The sequence below is a fragment of the Oculina patagonica genome, chromosome 5, assembly GCF_052425735.1.
Source record: "Oculina patagonica isolate OP01 chromosome 5, crgOcupat, whole genome shotgun sequence".
In the NCBI taxonomy this organism is placed as follows: Eukaryota; Metazoa; Cnidaria; class Anthozoa; order Scleractinia; family Oculinidae; genus Oculina; species Oculina patagonica.
This window is the reverse complement of record NC_135762.1, coordinates 11887336-11908616: the sequence shown is the minus strand read 5'-3', so window position 1 is coordinate 11908616 and position 21281 is coordinate 11887336. Positions and strand designations below refer to the sequence as shown.

General features: G+C 39.7%; 2 protein-coding genes across 2 annotated transcripts in view; both read left to right on the top strand.

Annotated features, from left to right (window-relative positions):
• Positions 1 to 9678, top strand: part of LOC144654053 (neuronal pentraxin-1-like) — a 59147-nt gene extending 49469 nt beyond the window's left edge. Inside the window, exons 3-4 of the mRNA XM_078514166.1 lie at positions 8926 to 9118; positions 9306 to 9678. Of these exons, the coding sequence (XP_078370292.1) occupies positions 8926 to 9118; positions 9306 to 9678 (566 nt within the window). The remainder of the gene's footprint in view (positions 1 to 8925; positions 9119 to 9305) is intronic.
• A 6026-nt stretch (positions 9679 to 15704) lies between these two features.
• LOC144655557 (pentraxin-related protein PTX3-like) lies at positions 15705 to 21281 on the top strand. Its single transcript, XM_078515808.1, has 4 exons — positions 15705 to 15758; positions 17525 to 17631; positions 20037 to 20283; positions 20658 to 21281. Exons 2-4 carry the CDS (start codon positions 17547 to 17549, stop codon positions 21028 to 21030), a joined length of 705 nt encoding a protein of 234 aa, XP_078371934.1. The 5' UTR covers positions 15705 to 15758; positions 17525 to 17546; the 3' UTR covers positions 21031 to 21281.

Below are 21281 nucleotides of genomic sequence, written 5' to 3'. Positions count from 1 at the left end.
TCCGAGCAGCTCCCAGTCCTCGCGACGCACTAAAATGTGTCGAAAGGCATCAGATAAATCAAGTTTACTCATTAATGCACCTTGTCCATGGAGTTTAAGTTGCGAGATCGCGTGGTCAAGTGTGTCGTAGGTACAAGAGAACAGTTCTTTGGGAATACCATCGTTGATAGAGTGAGCGGCGGGCCATGATAAATCGTGAATTATGCGCCATTTCGCAGGCATCGAGCGCTTTTTAGGAATAGCGCCCATCGGCGATCCGACAAAGTTAGCAAAGGGCGGTGTAAGAAAAGGACCAATTTTACGATTAAGAGAAAGTTCGCGTTCCAACTCCCTCGCCACCGCCTCGGGGTTTTTTTGTTGTAGCTGATAAATGGTTATCATAGATCTGGCTGTAACGGTTTCCGGAAAAACCGATGTTTACTCCGGAATGAATATCGTGCAATAAATCATTGGCGAGCGTTTGATCAGGGTAGCGTGATAAGCAGTCCGTCCAGGTATCAATGTTAAAAGGCGAATTAATGTCCGGTAACGTATTTACAATCGGCCAGAGAGTGCTCCCCCCGGCAAGCCTTGCAAACGTGGGCGCGCTTGCATTCAGTTCCTTGTTGGCAGGAATTCCGCTGGAAAAGATTGCAGCCTTCTTTGCCGTTGCTGGTGAACCATTTCTCGTATTTCCAGGTGTAGGTTTGCTGACCTGAGTCTGGGCGCGTGCGAGGGCTGATTTTCTTCGCGCTTTGATTTTCCTCCAACGCGGTTTTCGCACGAAAAAGACAATCACGCACCAAATGATTCGGCGATTTACAACGCTGGCAGGAGATGCCTTCCTTCCTGACGGCGGACGAGTCGAGGATTGTCGTGTACAACGTCGTGTCGACGGTGTCGAAGCGTGCAGAGGTATTGATGGTTAAGCTGAGGCGAAACTGCACATCATAATTGTAAACGGCGCTCCACACGAATTTCCTGTTAGCCTTTTGAATAACATCCCGGTAGCGGGCGAGTTCCTTGTAACGAAGCGGTTCGACATCGAGCACGAGCGCTTCATAAATGTTCCACGCCTCTATTTTGGTTCGCTTTTTTTTACTCCGGTTCCAGGACGTCGCCACATGTTTCGGGCTTAACTTTGCGTGGGAGAAGATCAACAAAATCAACATAAGCGCCGGCTTTAACGGCTTTAAGTAGCGTACCTGAAACTACATGGCCGGAGGCGTTGTTTTGGCCAGATGGGAGTTGAAGCTCCTTCTGAACTGTGGAGTCGCTGTTGTTTTTGTCGGCGCGAGCGGACGTTTCTTGTGTTGAGGCACCGCCCCCAATTTTTTCTTTGCTTGCTTTGATGTCGGTGACCGTGTCGCGTAGTGTTTTTTGTTCGAGTTGTAGCGCCTCAACTTGGCTCGACAACGCTCGTATCGCTTGAAGCAACGCGTCTTGCTTATCGCCAGGAACAGGAACAGGAGCGAGTGTTTCTTCTTCTTCGACGGGTGACTTTTCAATGTTGTCGTCGTTGGCAGGATCTGGATCATCGGGACCTTCGCAGTGTTTGCCCATTGCTGCGAAATCGTGAATATCTTTCGGTGTTCCGCAACCGGGGCACTTATTTTTACGTTTTGCTTTTGTTTTCGAGGACATTTCGTTGAGATGAGCGGCTAGAAGTCGGTGAAAAAACGAAAAACAGCTAAACAGCTAAACGATCGAACTAAACAGCGATAAGCGAATGTACAATGTAATGCGATGCTAACACGTGTTAATATCACTAAACTCCGGATGTCCGGAAACCTAAGACCTAAGATCTAAGACCGCGCGCATTCGATGACCTAATCTAACTATGTTTTGTCTGTTATTTTCGACAAGAATTTAAACGTAAATGCATGCGGCCAAGAGGAAATTCAAATCTAGACTTTTTTATCTTTAATTTAGTGTACAATTTGAATCGCATTTAACTGAGAGCCGTATAAACAAGCTTTCTTGAAATGGCCGCCATATTAAAATGAGAACATGCCATGATAACATGTCACATGAGCTCAAACTTGGGGGTTGATTGGCTAATGGTTTGTTTTGGCCGTGGTTATCAAATCTGATAACTGTGCCGGGCTGTTTTAGTGTTTCTGATATGCCGTTTTTTATCATTGTTTGCAAGCATCTTTCGGTTTCACCAATATAGCTTCAAGAACAGTCGGCCCATGGGATTTTAAAAACAACATTTGTTTGTAATTCCGCCGGTGATTTGAATTCCATTGTTTTTGTTAGAGAGGTTCAGTTTGGCCTTTGATGTAAGGTAAAACAATGTAAATTGATAGGGACAAACCTGATTAACAGCTCACCAGTTTCGAGACCAATAAGTTTGAAAATGTAACAACTTGGCCAGCAGCTCAGAAAACGATGATTTGGTAGTCAATGAAACAAGGTTGACAAGTAGGAATTTTCGTATGTTATTTATGTTCAAAGCGACTGCTAAGTATCTTACACAATAAAACAAATTATGAACGCGTTATTGGTTTTTACTTTTTTTCCAATCAGACATGCCACCTTCAAGGCTTTGTGATATGTTCACTTCCAGAACAAGGCTCTTTTGTAAAAAAAAATTATGAAAAAAGGAAATTGGAACGATGTTAGGCAAGAAGTAAAGCACGCCAGACAATAACGCTTTAGTAATCACTTAACGAAATTGTAACCAACTTGTGCCCAAAGAAACTGCTAAGTACTTCACACAATACAGATGACAATAGGCATTTGAAAGAGAATAAAGAATTATCCACGGGATCAGTTATATATAGTTGATTTTACACGTCTCTTACTTCAATCTCCCTCTAAAGTCCAGGCCAAACGCAGACGCAAGTTTTTAACTTGCGTCCACTTGCATTTCCGTTTGGCCATGTCTTGGGGGCACGTGCGTTGATTTGCGATGACTTGCGTTCACTTTGGTCGAGATCAAATTTACATGCACATCGGAGCAAGCTTTTAAGGTTTGTCCACCCAACTCAAGTCAACGCAAGTCTTGCTGTTTGCTTCAAGTACTGAATTACAGCGCGTACTATAGCATAACTTGCGTGCACTTGCGAGTAAACTCGCGAGTCTGTTTTGCCACCCAACGCAAGTCTGTCGTAAAACAATGTAAATTGATAGGGACAAACTGGATTAACAGCTCACCAGTCTAAAGATTAGTAAGATGGAAAATATAAAAATTTGACCAAGAAAAAGACAAGAAAAGGATGACTAGGTAGCCAATGAAACAAGGTTGATAAGGTCATCCCAATAAAATCTTTCGTTTCCCATCGCCCGACCGACCCATTTTTTTCGGAAAGTAAAAAAAATTCCAGATTCACTAGTCAAAGAAGCAAGTACTTCAATTTTCAAGCACACGATCTTGTTTTATTAACAACAATTGGTATGATGTGATGTCTTTGTCTTTAAAAAACATCGATACTACGTTATTAAAAGACTGTTAAGGAATAACGAACGAAAAGGCGATGTTTTCGAGTTGACTTTGTAATCAGGCTTTCTTACTTAGCAGCCCGGCCTTTTCTGGAACCCAGAACTTTTCAAGTGTTCATTTTGTTTTTTGCCCGACCGACCGACCCACCATCACAAGAGACGGGGCGATAGGAAACGAAGTATTTTATTGGGATGTCCTAAGAAGGAATTTTCATGTCATTTGTGTTTCCGTTTGGCCAGGAATTGCGGACACTTGCGTTGATTAGCGATGACTTGCGTTCACTTTGGTCGAGATCAAATTTACATGCAAGTTGGAGCAAGCTTTCACCGTTTGGCTTCCCAACGCAAGTCAACGCAAGTCTTAAATTAAGGTTACTTCAAGTACTGAACTGCAGCGCGCGCAATAGCATAACTTGCGTGCACCTGCAAGTAAACTTGCGAGTCCATTTGACCACCTAATCCAAGCCTGCACGGAAGTTCAACTTGGGACAACTTGCGCCCACTTGCGTTGCCTTTTGGCCAGGGCTTAAGCCGGGTTTGCTAAACATTTAGTTCCAAAATAAGGTTATTCTACGAAAAAATTTAAAAAAGTCAATAGCAAAATGGTGGTCAATGAAACCACACCAAAACGCAGGAATGCAAGTGCGCCCCTCAGGCAATAGCACACGTAAACCAAGGCCGACAAGGGGCTGTTTTAAGGAGTTGAATTGATTTACCACTTCGACTTGCCTTTGAAAATCTCCAGCAAGTCTTTTTGTAAGTATTTTTTTAGTCCCAGAATATGGTTCTTTGGAGAAGTAAAACTATGAAAAATAGTAGACACGGTAATGAGTAAACTTGGCCGAGACAATATATAATGTACGCTGGACAATAATGGTTTGGTAGTCAATGAAACTATTCTAACAAGTAGGAATTTTCGTTTACGGTCATTTGTGTTCCACGCAGGGCGCCACGTGCCTTACGCAATAGCGCCTACTTATTGTGCACATTTCAGAGACACTCTCGCCATTTTCAGTGAGTACACGAGGAAGGCACTTGCTCCCACTTCGGCTCTGACCAGTTGAACCAAGCTCAAAGGAAAAGGTAGGAATTAAAACAAGTAATAATACAATGGTTTTATTTTAGATGTATCAATGAAGACTGATGAAGCGAGTTAGGTTGGACGCTTTGCTTAAAAAAATTATGTTTTTTTGGCCGTCTATGTATCTTCTTTGTTGCTGTCTATTCTTATACATTATGATTTTTTGTTCGTTTAGCGAGTGGAAGCAATAACCTTTCATAATTACTGTTTTTGTTGATTCTGTACAAAAATTTTCAGTGAACCCAAGAGAAATAAGCCTTTCAAAATTTCAAAGAGGTGTCCCATGACTTGCTAGTTCTTGCATGTAGTACGTTTAAGCAAACTGCCACATTTTTTAAGGGGAAAAAAAGAAGAAAAAGGTTTTTTAAACAGCGAATGGCACGCTTGCTCACAGAGGAAAATTATGATACTCACGTTTATCTAAATGTTTAAGTCTGAGGCATGGCGGACAAAGTCATATAAATAACGCAATGAATTAAAAGCCGGACGCTCATAAACTTGAAGAGTTACTTCCTTCTTCAGTGAAACGTAACACTATTGAATTACCTTTTGCTATGTCTAGATTCAAGCCTTGCTTCTTGAAAAAACTCGCTTTCAGTCGTTCATTCAGATTAGCAGGCTGGAATACCGATGAAAACTGAAGCAAATCCGGCGAAACGGGCTAGGCACTTACTCCAAGAACCCAAAATATGGTGGCTAGAAGTTTATCGTAGCAAAAAAGTTCTATTTCTTAGCCAATCCAGCTCCTGGCGTTTTGCCTTTCTGACGGGGCAGCGCGCGCATAAAAGGTTTCATAAAAAAGATCGTTACAACGAGCATTTTTCAGCTCTATACCTGTTCTGTATAACTAAATGATGATCTAAATTGATTCAGTTATTATGAAGGTTCCGGCGAAGTTATTTCTGAGTCCTGAAATAGAATGTTGATGCAGGTATCAAAGTCTACTTTTTTTTTACACATGTTGAATCTGATATCACTGCTTTTATAATTTTTTTTATCAGCTCCATAAATATTGAAGAGAAATGAAGTTCGCTTGTACCACTTTCCTGCTCGTGGTTTTGTTCGTTTCTGTGATGGATACCACCGATTCTTGCACTCCTTCTAATGGTAAGCTAACAAAACGCACTTTACACAGTCTACGTCTGCCGTTTCAAATTTAGACAATTTATTTTTCACACTATCGTGCTTAACAATCAAACTAAATTAGTTCATGTAAAGTGTCTGCCAATAAGGTAGCTAACTTTTGCAAATCTCATAATTATAATACACTCTTTTTTTATATAAGAATCTAGTTTATAAGAATATCGAGGCTGAAATTTGCGATTTTTTAAGAATATCTTAAGAATAAACCCGAGGCTGAGATTTTGAAAAGAATATAATTTTGAGTTGAAAATTTGTAAATACAATACAATTAAATATATTTTTAGTTGAAACAAAATCAGGTGTTTTCATTTCCTTCCGTTGCATCATTGTATCACTGTGAGGAATGCTTTGTTTAAAGCCAAACGGCCAAGTGTTATCTGACATCTTGATCTTGCTGCTGGCTGCAACGAAAAGCGATGGAGCACGTGCACAATGTAACACGATACAGATCTGAACACCAAACACTTGTAATTGATTACCCAATACTTGCTACCCTTGCTAAAACGGAAATGTCAAACGGTATTTTCTAAGAATGTTCATAAGAATATTTTAAGCCTAAAATCGGCAGAAAAATAAGAATATCCAGCCTGGGTCGGAAAAACTGTATTCTTATAAAAAAAGAGTGTAATTTCGTCGGGTATATATTGTGGAGTACTTTGCAGTTTTAAAATAGAATCTTTAACGGGATGAAATATATTTTAATCTTCTGCCCTGATCCAATCAGAAAAAAAAAACAGAACATAGCCAGCCAATCAGAACTAGAAACCATTGAAACGTTCACGTTAATTTCTTGCTGACTAGCAACACTTCAATCACCGTATCACCCGAGATGCTGCTATGTCTGTATGGTGTCTGCAACTGCAAACTGTTTTAGAGCTTTATAACAACAAAATAGCTGAAAATTCTATCAAGAAAACAAATTTTCAATCTTCCCATCTATATAAAGAGGAATTACAGAAACTCAAGGAAGAACTCTGTTAAGGCAAAAATCTCAAACTGACATTTAAAAATTTTTTAACTGATGACTTAAATTTTTTTTATTTCGAGCCGAGACAAATTTTAATGGTTTTCTATCAAGTTTTATTTAAGCACCACCGACTCGTCACCTGCACTGTTTAAGATATATCGCTTACCATCGTAATAATTCTTTTACAACTGCCTTATCAAATTATGATAATTGCAACACAGAAGTGAGTGTTATGTTACCTAAACTAAATGGACTGCACACTAGCTTAGAAAGGGCCGCAAAGCACTATGGATCGTTTGTTATGTAATCTTTTATGTCGAACACGTTTGTCATACGTCGTGGTAGCGAAGGCTAGGAATGTTTTATTCACAAGGTTTTAAAAGGTAGTGAGATTTAAACCCCATTTACACGCGCAAAAAATCGGCAAGGCACGGCAAATTTTTGGCACCTAGCTGACAATTTTTGGGTACGGCACTCCCAATTATCGACGTGTAAACGTACCGGTCCCCAAAAAAATGTGGCACCAGTGCCCAATTTTTTGGGGGTGCCGAGACTACCTCTAGGAGGTAGTCTCGGCACGGGTTAATCGAGGCACCGTGCCGAAAACAAGTGTGACGCATGCGTTGTTTGCACGAAAATGGTGGCACCTGCGTCATTCTCGCCCTAAGAGACGAATAGAGTACAAAAAAGAGAAGTTCTGGGGGATGAGAATGCCACCCAGGAAGAAAATAAGAGAAAGCAACCGCTCTAAAAAAAACCGCCGTGTGATAGCCACTTACATCATTACTACAAAGAGCCATTTATTTTTCAATCTTCTTCTTCTGATTTCGTCAACTCCTTTCAAATCCTTTCAAATGTCTATTTGTTTTGCCCCTGAACTTTCTTGAATATGTTGAATGGTCGACAACTCGTTCCTTTCCGATAAAATTCCCGTTTTTCACTGAAAGCACGATGAGCAATCACAGCAAAACATTTTTCTGCCACTTCTCGGGAAGAAAACCGATGGAAGTAGGGGCGCCGATATGAAAATTGGTACCGTGCCTAGCAGGAGAAAACTTTCTTGTTTTGGTCGTGTAAATGGGTAGTGCCGTGCCGAAATGGTTTGGTCACGGTGCCAAAAATTTGCCGTGCCGTGCCGATTTTTTAGCGCGTGGGAATGTGTTTTTTCACGGCCGGACAATGTGAGTATTTTTCTGTGTTCAGTTTTTTGCTATAACTATGTGTCATTTTTGCCGAAGAGATTCAATCGTAGTATTGTGTGATTTCGAAATTATTTGTAACTTCAGATTACATATTTTCAATAAGTGCTGAAATCCAGCCTTGAAGATCGTTTGCTCCATTGACCATAGGCGTACGAGGCGGGTGGGAGAGGGGGGCTGCAGCTCCCCCCGTGCCAAAATTTTTCGGGCAAAATGCTTAGAATTCGGGCAACAAGCCTAGAGAAAAATAGAAAATAAGCCGAAAAGTCTAGACAACATTACGTTCAAAAAGAATTACAGCAAAAGTATTGGAAATATGCCAAACTTTGTGGTTCAAAAGTCCAAATTTCTCATTCATCTGCTTTCGTTTCCTCCCGCAAATTGCTAAAATCATGTTCGATTTTTCTCGCAAATTCTTGTTGCCTCCTCAGTTTGATTCAGTTGCAATCAGCTTTTCCATGGCTTGAGGTTTGTGCACGATGGATTTAGTGGAAGATCTTGAAACAAGCTGTTATAAATGTGATGAAGCTAATGCTTTCGACTCAAATGTTTAGTTCTCAAGGCTAACTTAAAACTTTTAACGAAATGTTTTAAAACCAATTGTTTTACACGCTTTTGTATTTCTTTCAAATGAGGTGAAAACAATGTAAATTGGCTCCCCAAAATTAACTTACGTTTTGCTAAACTAGAGTGTCTGAATAAATAAAATTTTTCCGAAAAAGGATTCAGTGGATTGACACCTTCGGACAACGCCACGAAATTAATTAAAGAACTAAAGCAAGCAGGCGAAGTTTGTACACAGCTGTTTCAATACACGTTTTATTTTCCATTTTATATGCCTTTTTATTCGGCTTTCAACCTGTGCCAATTTTTGTTTCGGGCAAAAAGGTGCCCCCCACCCCCCCCCCCCCCAGGACCGAAGACGCCCGTACGCCTATGCCATCGACCCATCCGCCCATTGCCAGTGGTCTTGGGCGTCAATACATTATGTTTCTGGCCCTTCTCAGAGATTACTTTTAAATGAGCCAAAGTCGCGGGTTGAAAAAGTTTTACACCCTAGGGATTTAACTCTATTGTTATATTGATTGCATCGTAACGTTCCCTTGCAGAGTACCGAATGATTTTTCAAGAGCACACCACCACAGATTACGCAATAAAAGAAAACTCGATCATGTATGATCTGGAGGCAGCTACAGTGTGCTTTTTTGCAAAAGACACTGATGACAACAAACCTTCCGGTGTATATGCTATGAACGAGTGCGTATACAGCTACAATGTGGCCGAAACACTGGCGGGAAATGCGTTGTTGCTTTGTACAACCCCCAAATAAATGTTTATTTCGATAACACTGTAAGGTACTGACACCTTCGCATTATTATTAATGGTGAATTTGCTAAAGAAATTCTTTATCCTTTGTTCACTTGTTCCTTACTAAAAGTCTTTTGAACAAGTTAAGGTGCCCTTAAAATATTACAAATGCTTCTTTAAGGTATGCTGGAGTTGCACTTGACTATGGTAAATGGAATCATGTCTGCTTCACATGGAGCAGCGCCAACGGAGACTATAAGTTCTACAAGGATGGTGTGCTTGAAGGCAGTGGTTCAGGCCTCAATAAGGGCGGTAAGATACGTTTTGGAGGTACCACCGTGATCGGACAGGACCAGGACACCCTTGGAGGAGGCTTCAACACAGACCAATCTTTTGTTGGCGAATTGACAGAGGTGAATGTCTGGGGCGAAGTACTCTCCGAAAGTGATATAGCTGCCCAGTACAGCAATTGCCATGTCACCCAAGGATCAGTGAACTGGTGGTCCCAGTTTAAAGATGGCGTTCATGGCGGAGTTGTGGTGGTGGAGCCATAATCCAATCCGTTTTCCACAAGGGGATCCAGTAAGGTGTTGGGCAATAAATGGGTTTGAACAGATTCAACAATGACTTTCCGACTGTTGTTTTGTATTACTCTCAGAACGTGCATTAATGTTTTGATGTAATATTTGCTGATAGCAAGATTAGCAAGAGATGCACTCATGCTATGTGGTTGATGACGAAAGAAGATCATTGTATTGAATAAAGACAAATGGATATTTAAAAATTAAGGATCTTATGCAACCGATGATGTGTTTAAAGTGTTATCATTACATGAAAACTTAAAGCCAGTTTCGTTCGCGCTTTTATTTATCCCTGCCCTAAACCTAGACTACCTAGCTTTGACAAGAGAGCATCCCGTCACTAAAAAAACGAAATAGAAATACACATTTGAAGTGTTACACTTTGAATTTTCCAGGCTTTGTCGCCTTTTTCTAAACGCCATTTTTAAATGTTTTGTGCGTACAAGAATTGTAAACCCCCAAGTTACCATGAAGACAGCAGAAGACAATTGACAAATTTTTCACAAAAGATAACGTATTTGCTCTATCACTGTCCTGCTATTTTTTCATACAGTTGGAGTTGTCATTCGATGTTCTTTCCAGAAACGTAACATGGATGTCCAATATTAAACATGCAAACCCATGTTAATGTTCGTAAAGATATGATAAGATGACATTCTCCTCCCCCTTCCTCCCCCCGCTTCGGTTGCCCTGTGGCTCCCCACACCCTCCCCGAGAGTCTGTAGGCGCGGGTGCGCGTACGTTTACCGGTACTTAAATTTTTTGGGCTTCATGGGTTTACCTAATGTCGTTACCCATGGTGCTCCAATGGTGCGATTCGCGCGCTGGAGCTCTGCCCCTAAAACAACCTAATTTGATAGGGACGAGCTGCACGAATTAATACCAGTTTCGAGATCAATTCGTTTCTAAACATAACAACGTGACCAATAGAACACAACGAAGTAGGCCAGAAAAGGATGGTTTGGTAGTCAATGAAAAAAGATTGGCAAGTAGGATTTTTCGGATGTCATTTGTCATTATATTATACCAAGCGACTGATGAGTATCTTACACAAATGGACAAATTATAAACGTGTGAGGAATTTATTCAAATTGGTTTTAACAAATTATCATAAGCGGGTTGATGGTGTTTACTTTTTTCCAATCACATATGCCCCCTTCAAGGCTTTGTGATATGTTCTCTTACAGAACAAGGTTCTTGTGTGAAGTTATAAAATAAATAAAAAATAACAGAGAAAATGGGAACGATTCATGATTTAATTTTTAAAATGTAAACTTGGCAAGGACAAGAAATAAAGCAGGACAGAAAAATACTTAGGTAGCAAATGTTAAGTACCTTTTACAATACGAATGACATTAAGCTTAAAGGCATAACGATTTATCCAAGGAATTCATTAAAGTTGGTTTTACACTGTACTCTCTTAGTGTTTATTCCAATCCTACTCTAAGATTTTTTAAATATTCAATTCCAAAACAAGGTTTTTCTACGAAGTCAAGACATGAAAACAGAAAGAAAAAAAAGAAAAAAACAAGAGCTCTTTGAGCTTACAACTGCGCTGGTCTCGTGAGCACTTTAGGGGAGCCATGTGGGGGGAACAAAAAATGCGCCGCCCCCCCTTATCCCCTTTACCTGCGTCGAACAATGTTGCGACTGACAAACAAGATGGTAGGAAAACACCTTGCGTGACATTTCATGGTTGACTAGTTCCATCCGAAATTAAATATTTTTCTTATATGCTAATGCTGGCCAAATTTAATTCCCACGATCCTGATCCGTGAAACAAAAAAATCTTTTAAATCAGCATCCAGTGTTGTCTTGAATTACGGTTTAAAGATTGAATAACCAGCTCCGAAAATGGAATATTGGAGCAAATAATTAAATCAAATTTGAGAAAAACACTAGACCTGTGTTTTGTTGAATGGGAATTCCCCGGGGAATTAATTTAGCAATGACGTAACCCTTGCAAGTCAGGGTTTGTCTCAGTGGTTTTCCATCAGATTTCAGAAATCCTCTAGATGACACAGCTCCAAAAAAAAAATAACGCTAAAAAGTCAAACATTTCACACTTAACATGCTAAGTTTAGACCAGAGGATTTGTTTAGTTTCCGTTTGTGGCAGATTTAAACCTTTCAGAGCATTGCGTGATTCTTGCCGATCAGTGCCTTGTGAAAGTAAAAATTTGCTAACGCCAGCACATTCCAGGACACAAACGTAATGTAAATAAATGTAAATTCTTGCCCGCTAAAGCGTATTTGTTTAAAGCGTGAAATTTTAGTATTTTCTTCGATTCAAACTTTTCAAAATACTTCACACTGAATTTTGTAAGTAAAGATTAATGGCTTCGCAAAGATTTGAAAGGAAGCTGATAATAGCTTTGAAAAATTACGTGACTCGAGGTCTAGCCGATCGAAAGTGAAACTTGTCATGTCAGCACATTCTTTTACACCAACGTAATGGTATTTATTCACAATAAATATATATTTTTCTTTTGACGCATGAAAATTTAGAAATTTCTTTGAGTAAAACGCTTCAAAATCGGACATTTCATGCTAAACATGCTTATTAAGACCAAAGCATTTGAAAATTTCCCATTGGTAAGTTTTTTCTAGCTTTTAAACCTTGCGTGACCCGAGCCCGGCCGAGCGGGGCATCAGTCTGGTCACTGAGAAAAAACAAGAGCTCTTAGAGCTTACAACTGCGCTGGTCTCGTGAGCACTTTAGGGGAGCCATGTGGGGGGAACAAAAAATGCGCCGCCCCCCTTATCCCCTTTACCTGCGTCGAACAATGTTGCGACTGACAAACAAGATGGTAGGAAAACACCTTGCGTGACATTTCATGGTTGACTAGTTCCATCCGAAATTAAATATTTTTCTTATATGCTAATGCTGGCCAAATTTAATTCCCACGATCCTGATCCGTGAAACAAAAAAATCATTTAAATCAGCATCCAGTGTTGTCTTGAATTACCGTTTAAAGATTGAATAACCAGCTCCGAAAATGGAATATTGGAGCAAATAATTAAATCAAATTTGAGAAAAACACTAGACCTGTGTTTTGCTGAATGGGAATTCCCGGGGAATTAATTTAGCAATGACGTAACCCTTGCAAGTCAGGGTTTGTATCAGTGGTCTTCCATCAGATTTCAGAAATCCTCTAGATGACACAGCTCCAAAAAAAAATAACGCTAAAAAGTCAAACATTTCACACTTAACATGCTAAGTTTAGACCAGAGGATTTGTTTAGTTTCCGTTTGTGGCAGATTTAAACCTTTCAGAGCATTGCGTGATTCTTGCCGATCACTGCCTTGTGAAAGTGAAACTTGCCAACGCCAGCACATTCCAGGACACAAACGTAATGTAAATAAATGTAAGTTCTTGCCCGCTAAAGCTTATTTTTCTTTTAAAGCATGAAATTTTAGTATTTTCTTTGATTCTAACGCTTCAAAATACTTCATGCTGAATTTCTGAAGTAAAGACCAAAGGATTCGCAAAGATTTGAAAGGTAGCTGATAATAGCTTTAAAAAATTACGTGACTCGAGGTCTAAAGACAAAAAAAGAGAAAAAGATCAGAAGATACGCAAAGTTGTCAAAGTGAGAGTTGTCATGTCAGCTAGCACATTCTTTGAAAACAACGTAATGGTATTGGGAATTTCCCTAGCCTACCGAATGACGTAAGCGTTACAAGTCAAGGCATGTTTGTGAAGGGAATTTTTCTTTTTATCTCTAAAATCCTTTCAATGGCACAGCCAAAAAATAGATTACGCTTAAGAGAGAAATACTTCACAATATATTTGTTAAGTAAAGACCAAAGGATTCGCTTTACATTACGTGACTCGATGTCTAGCCGATCGAAAGTGAAACTTGTCATGTCAGCACATTCTTTAACATCAACGTAATGGTATTTATTCACAGATTCTGGCCCGCTGAAATATATTTTTCTTTCGACGCATGAAACTTTAGTTTTTTCTTTGAATAAAACGCTTCAAAATCGGACATCTCACGCTAAACATGCTTATTAAGCCCAAAGCATTTGAAAATTTCCCATTAGTAAGTGTTTTCTAGCTTTTAAACCTTGCGTGACCCCAGCCTGGCCGAGCGGGGGCATCAGTCTGGTCACTGAGAAAAAACAAGAGCTCTTAGAGCTTACAACTGCGCTGGTCTCGTGAGCACTTTAGGGGAGCCATGTGGGGGGAACAGAAAATGCACCCCTTCCCTCCCTTTATCCCCTTTACCTGCGTCGAACAATGTTGCGACTGACAAACAAGGGTAGTCGTTTCTGGGAAACTGCCCACCTACCCCTCCCCAAACCTAACATTTTGCCCAAAGAAAGAAGTCAGTGTTAATGTTAGGTTAGGGGAGGGGTAGGTGGGCAGTTTCCCAGAAACGACCATTGATCCCAAACAAGATGGTAAGAAAACAGCTTGCGTGACATTTCATGGTTGACTAGTTCCATCCGAAATTAAACATTTTTCTTATATGCTAATGGTGGCCAAATTTAATTCCCACGATCCTGATCCGTGAAACAAAAAAATCGTTTAAATCAGCATCCAGTGTTGTCTTGAATTACCGTTTCAAGATTGAATAACCAGCTCCGAAAATGGAATATTGGAGCAAATAATTAAATCAAATTTGAGAAGAACACTAGACCTGTGTTTTGCTGAATGGGAATTCCCCGGGGAATTAATCTATCAATGACATAACCCTTGCAAGTCAGGGCATGTTTGTCCATCAGATTTCAGAAATCCTATAGATGACACAGCTCCAAAAATAAATAACGCTAAAAGGTCGAACATTTCACGCTTAACATGCTAAGTTTAGACCAGAGGATTTGTTTAGTTTCCGTTTGTAGCAGGTTTAAACCTTTCAGAGCATTGCGTGATTTTTGCCGATCAGTGCCTTAGCTTGTGAAAGTAAAAATTTGCTAACGCCAGCACATTCCAGGACACAAAAGTAATGTAAATAAATGTAAATTCTTGCCCGCTGAAGCGTATTTTTTTAAAGCGTGAAATTTTAGTATTGTCTTCGATTCAAACGCTTCAAAATACTTCACACTGAATTTTGTAAGTAAAGATTAATGGCTTCGCAAAGATTTGAAAGGTAGCTGATAATAGCTTTGAAAAATTACGTTACTCGAGGTCTAGCCGATCGAAAGTGAAACTTGTCATGTCAGCACATTCTTTAACAGCAACGTAATGGTATTTATTCACAGATTCTGGCCCGCTGAAATATATTTTTCTTTCGACGCATGAAAATTTAGAATTTCCTTTGAATAAAACGCTTCAAAATCGGGCATCTCACGCTAAACATGCTTATTAAGACCAAAGCATTTGAAAATTTCCCATTAGTAAGTGTTTTCTAGCTTTTAAACCTTGCGTGACCCCAGCCTGGCCGAGCGGGGGCATCAGTCTGGTCACTGAGAAAAAAAAAAAAAAAAAAAAAAAGGACGTGCAGAGCAAGAACTGCGCAGCGCAGTTAAAAAAAAAAAAAAAAAAGGACGTGCAGAGCAAGAACTGCGCAGCGCAGTTAAAAAAACCGCTTGCAGAGCAAGAACTGCGCAGCGCAGTTAAAAAGCAGAAAAAGCAAACCAGTCAATAGCAATTTTGTGGTAACTGAGGATACCATACCAACAAGCAGAAATGCACGTGCGCCCCTCAGGCAATAGCACACGTAAAGCAAGGCCGACAAGGGACTGATTTAACGTTTAAGGAGTTGAATTGATTTAACACCTCGACTTTCCTTTGTAATACCCCATTTAGTCCCACAAAAAGGTTCTTTTGAGAGGTGAAACTATGAAAAATAGTTTCGCCGGGAAAGTTAATTACGTACGCTGAACGATAATCGTTTGGTAGTCAATGAAACTATACTTACAAGTAAGAATTTTCGCTTACGGCCATTTATGTTCCACGCATGAGGCTGCCACCTGCCTTACGCAATAGCGCCGAGTAATTGTGTGCACATTTTAGAGCCACTCTCGCCATTGTCAGTGAGTACACGAAGAAGGCACTTGCTCCCACATTGGCTCTGACCCGTTGAACCAAGCTCAAAGGAAAAGGTAGGAATTAAAACAAGTAACAATGGAATGGTTTTTATTGTAGATGTATCGATGAAGGCCAATGAAGCGAGTTCAGTTGGATACTTTCCGTGAAGCATTTATGTTTTTCTGGCCGTCTTTGTGTCTTCTTTGTTGCTGTCTATGCTTATACATAATGTTTTTTTTTTGTTGTTCATTTAACGGTCATAAGAGGTCAAGCGAGTGGAAGCAATTGTCTTTCAGAATTATTGTTTTTGTCGATTTTGGACAAAACTGTTCAGCGAAATCCCAAAAAGTATGTTACGCAAGCACAAGCGCAAGCATAACAGCTCTTATTTCATCGTGAAAACGGCTTCGACATAAGGAATAAGCACAACGCAAGCATAAGCACAAGGATCAAAATTTTTCTTTGTCTTTTGCTTGCCCTAGTGCTTGCGTTCCTGTGAAAACGAAACATCGCAAAAGCACAAGAAAATTGTTTACGTCTCGCCGTGTCTAGCCAATTAAAGCACTCGTTCCAGCATTTGAACAAATGTTTTGTTTTCCTCCAGTTTTGTAGTCGCTTTCGCCTTCCTTGTCACAAGAGTAGAATAGCCAACATTTGATGCCTGAGAGTTTCTGCTGCAATATTTACCAAAAGAATGAAATCAAAAACCTAGAGCCTTTTAACTAGTAAACATCGTATTCTTATGTTAATGTGCTTATGCGTATGTCGACGTTCGTTTTCACTTGGCACAAACTACTTATGCTTGCGCTTGTCAGGGCCGTAACTAGCAAGAGGCAAGACGAGGCACTTGCCTAGTTAATTTATACCAAAAATTTAAAACAAAATATGTTTTGTTGGGAAAATAATCCCCAGCTGAACAAGATTGATTTTTCTCAAGAAATACCTCATGAAAAATGTCTCTTAAAGGTCTAAAAGAGATTCATAGCTTCTGGATTTTAAAATTTTCTGAATGACAGGACCCCAATACCCACCAGCAAGATCTTGCCTCGTCTATGCAAAGGTCTGGTTTCGGCCCTGCTTTTGCTTGCGTCGCTAGTGAAAACCAGACTTTTAAGCCTTTCAAAAATAGGTCGCATGACTACAATGGTTTAACGGTTATTTATAGAGCCAAATTGTGATCCTCACGTTCAAATCGAAATGTTTAATGCGAGGCATCGCGAGCAAATTTCTAAAACTAACGTAATAAATTAAAACCTGGACGCTCCTAAACTTGCAGTGTTACTTCCTTCTTCAGTGAAACGTAACCAACACTATTCAATTGACGTTTATGTCTAGAACCAAGACGTACTTCAACAACTCGTGTTCAGTCGTTCATTTATAAGGTCATTAACAGGCTGGAATATAGATGGAAACTGAAAAAAACTGGCGAGACGGGCTAGTCACTAAAGTCCAAGAACCCAATATATGGCTGCTAGAAATTTGTCGAAGCAAAAAAGTCTTAGCCAAACCAGCGCCCGGCGTTTTGCCTTATAAATAATAATAATACATAATATTTTAGGAGGAGGCCTCCAATCGCCTAGGGGTGGTTTTCAGGAGGGTCCTGCTGACGTGGTCACATGGCAGTGCGCGCATAAGGGGGTTAAAAGAAACATCGGCACAGCAAGTATTTTATTTGCTCTATGCCTGTTCTGTATAATGCCGATAAAATTGATTATTGTTGTGAAGGTTCCGGTGAAGTTCTTTCTAATGCCTGAAACTACAGAATGGAGATGCTGATATCAAAGTCGAGTTTTTTACGTGTTGAAGTTAATATTATTGCTTTTATATTTTTTTTTATCAGCTCCATAAATATTGAAGAAAAAATGAAGTTTGCTTGTACCACTTTCCTGCTCGTGGTTTTGCTCGTTTCTGTGATGGATGCCACAGATTCTTGCACTCCTTCTAATGGTAAGCTAACAACACGCGCTTTACACTGTCTACGTCTGCCGTTTCAAATCATGTTAAACAATTCATTTTTCACACGACCCCACAAAAAGCTTTAAAAACTATTGTGCTAAAGACTATCATCCTTATGACAAGGCAGCGTGGCCTAGTGATTAGGACACGGGCCTTGTAATCGGGATGTCCCGGGTTCAATCCTCCTCCCTGCCACTGGATGGATTTGTGTTCAGCGGCCCTGAATTCAAATCGCCACGCTTTGTTAATAGCCAACTGATCAGCCTCCTGCAAGCTCGGATTTTTAGCAAGGTTCGATTTACAGTTACCCAAATTAGCACAGCAGTGCTAGACACATTGAACCTTAAATAAAGTGATTTGATTTTTATTTATTTATTAATTTATTTTTTTTATTGAGTAACAAGCTTATTGGGCCGAGCAGTAACGTAGATTAGATGCTTTTAGAAAATAGCACAAAGTAAATACGTGCGCTGATTGGTTAAAAATTGTATTTCTATAACTCGATGAAGACACAGACAGTTGTCGTAGACACGGCAATCAATATTCACGGCGCTAAAATAAGCAATGCAAAAATAACAACTAATAATTTTACCAAATTTTAATGTCACAGCCGACAAAAACCAGGTTAAGACTAAACAAATATTTGCACATTTTAAAACAAGCGAGTAAGATGTTTACAGAGCCCGCTACACATTCAAAAATAGTCTGTGAAAGAAATTATCGAAGCGGCTGACCTTTCAAGGAAGTAAATGAATTGGCGCAACTTCACTCCATTCTAGGCTTTGCAGCACTTCAGAACTATTCACAGCTCCTCAACTGAACAAGATATTCGTCCAGAATGCCGAGTCAAACTTCTTTTAACAGAAAAATAATTCACTTTCACCTCCAAGGTTCGAGTCGCTCGATCGTCGGTCGTCAAACCATTCAGTTAGTTCGATGAAGCGAAATAAAACCACAATTCTTGACTCCTTCCAGTGCTGAACTTCAGTTAAACCATCGACTTAGTTATTTCTCATAATTACGTTAACTTTGGGGCCTGTTTTCTTTGTTTGTTTGGCCAAACAACGGTTAATTTTAGCCTTGAAGCAAATGTTGAACAGTTGATTTATTTCTGTTCATCGACTTCCGTACTATGATTGGTTGATTACTGTTCATGACGTAAAACCGCGAGGTGAAGAGAATCTAAGTTTTGATGTTAAATAAAGCGCTAAATATTACTTTGATGTGCGTTATTTTCTTTGTGCTGTTTTCTAAAAGAAATAGAAAACATGTTTTCTATTTCATGTTTTCATGTTTTTCTAAAAGAAATAGAAAACACTCGTCTATCGACTCGTGTTCCCACAGCATTTCTCGTTCTCCCAAACTTCCACTCGTGTTTCTATAACTCGATAGAAACACGGAAAACATGTTTTCTATTTCTTAAATATTCAGTTTTTTTAGGAAAAACGATCGAACTAAATTAGTTCATGTATAGTGTTTACCAATAAGGTAGCAAAAATCTACAAATCTCATAATTATACTAATTTCATCGGGTATATATTGTGAACTACTTTGCGGTTTAAAATAGAAACTTTAACGCGGTGAAATATATTTTAACCCGCTGCCCTCATCCAATTAGAAAAAAACGGAACATAGCCTGCCAACCAGAACTGAAAACCATTCAACTGTTCACGCTTATTTCTTGCTGGCTGTCAACACTTCAAGCACCGTTAAACTCGAGGCGCTGCTATGTCTGTATGCCTGTCTGCAACTTCAAACTATTTTAGAGCCTTATCACGACAGAATAGCTGAAAGATCTATCAAGAAAGCAAATTGTCAATCTTCTCATCCAGCTGAAGTGGAATTGCAAAACACGAAGAAAAACCCAGGCGGCGAAGTGGATATAAGTTTGTCGTTGTCGAGCGAAACCCGCTCAGTTCAGGCAATAATCCGTTCAAGATATATCGCTTACCGTCGTAACAATTCTATTAATTGCCTTGTGATATTATTATAATAGCAACAGAAGAGTTCTTGGGCGTAAATACAGTATGTCTCTGGCCTTTTACAGAGCTCATTTTTAAATGAGCCAAATTCGGGTTGAAAAATTTTTACACCCTAGAACATCAACTCTATTGTTTTATTAAAAAGTTGGTTAACAGGCAATGGTGTATGAGCTCATATACCATTGACCACAAATATGGTCGCCGATACGCGTCAACGAAAACAGCTAGGGAACTCAAATATTGTAATTCTTTGGGCGTTTTAAATAAAACAATTATTTCACTCGCACTTGTTGTATATGAGATCGTTATAGCCAACTCTGCGCTACGCGCCTCTTAGCTATCTACCATCTAATATCCAACGCGCGCTCGTGGAATAATTGTTAAATATTACATCGAAAGGTTCTCTTTCCGCAGAGTACCGAATGCTATTTCAAGAGCACACCACCACAGATTACGGGATAAAAGCAAAGTCTATCGTGTATGATTTGGATGCAGCTACAGTGTGCTTTTTTGCGAAACACACTGATGACAACAAACCTTCCGGTGTATATGCTATGAACGAGTGCGTATACAGCTACAATGTGGCCGAAACATTGGCGGGAAATGCGTTGTTGCTTTGTACTTCTCCCAGTTTAAATGTTTGGTTTGGTGGCACTAAAAGGTAATGACAACTTCGCACTATTATTAATGGTGAATTTGCGAAAGAAACACTTTATCCATAGTTCAGCTGTTCCTTACTAAAAGTCTTTTGAACAAGTAAAGGTGCTCTCTAATATAACAAATACTTCTTTGTATCAAAGCAAGGATAAATTGAGGATATAAACTTAGACTCAATCTCTCTGATTAACGAAGGGATACTGGAATATCGCTTCAGTTTTCAAAAGTAATCAGCACACGAAATAGCGAACTAACTGAAATGATAAAAAAGCATAAAATTTCCGATTAATGTTACTTTCCCGTAGAATATATGTTCTTATTTTTTATCTCGCCCTGATCCAGTTATTATCCCTGCAATTTCTTTTCTCTTTTTGAAAGGTATGCTGAAGTCGCACTTGACTATGGCAAATGGAATCATGTCTGCTTCACATGGAGCAGCGCCAACGGAGACTATAAGTTCTACAAGGATGGTGCGATCGTTGCCAGTGGTACAGGCCTGAATAAGGGCGGCAAGATTGCTTCCGGAGGTACCACCGTCATCGGACAGGACCAGGACACCCTTGGAGGAGGCTTTGCCGCAGCACAATCGTTTGTTGGTGAAGTGACAGAGGTGAATGTATGGGGAGTTGTTCTCTCTGCGAGTGATATTGCTGCCCAGTACCGCAACTGTCACATCACCCAAGGATCAGTGAACTGGTGGTCCCAGTTTAAAGATGGTGTTCATGGCGGAGTTCAGATTGTAGAGCCATGATCCAATCCGTTTTCCACAAGAGGATCCAGTAAGGTGTTGGGCAATAAATGGGCTTAAACAGATTCAACAATGACTTTACGACTGTTGTTTTGTATTATTCTCAAAACGTGCATTGATGTTTTGGTGTAATATTTGCTGGTAGCAAGATTAGCATGAGATGCACTCATGCTTTGTGGTTGATAACGAAAGAAGATCATTGTATTGAATAAAGACAAATGAATATTTAAAATAAAGGATCCTTATGCAACTGA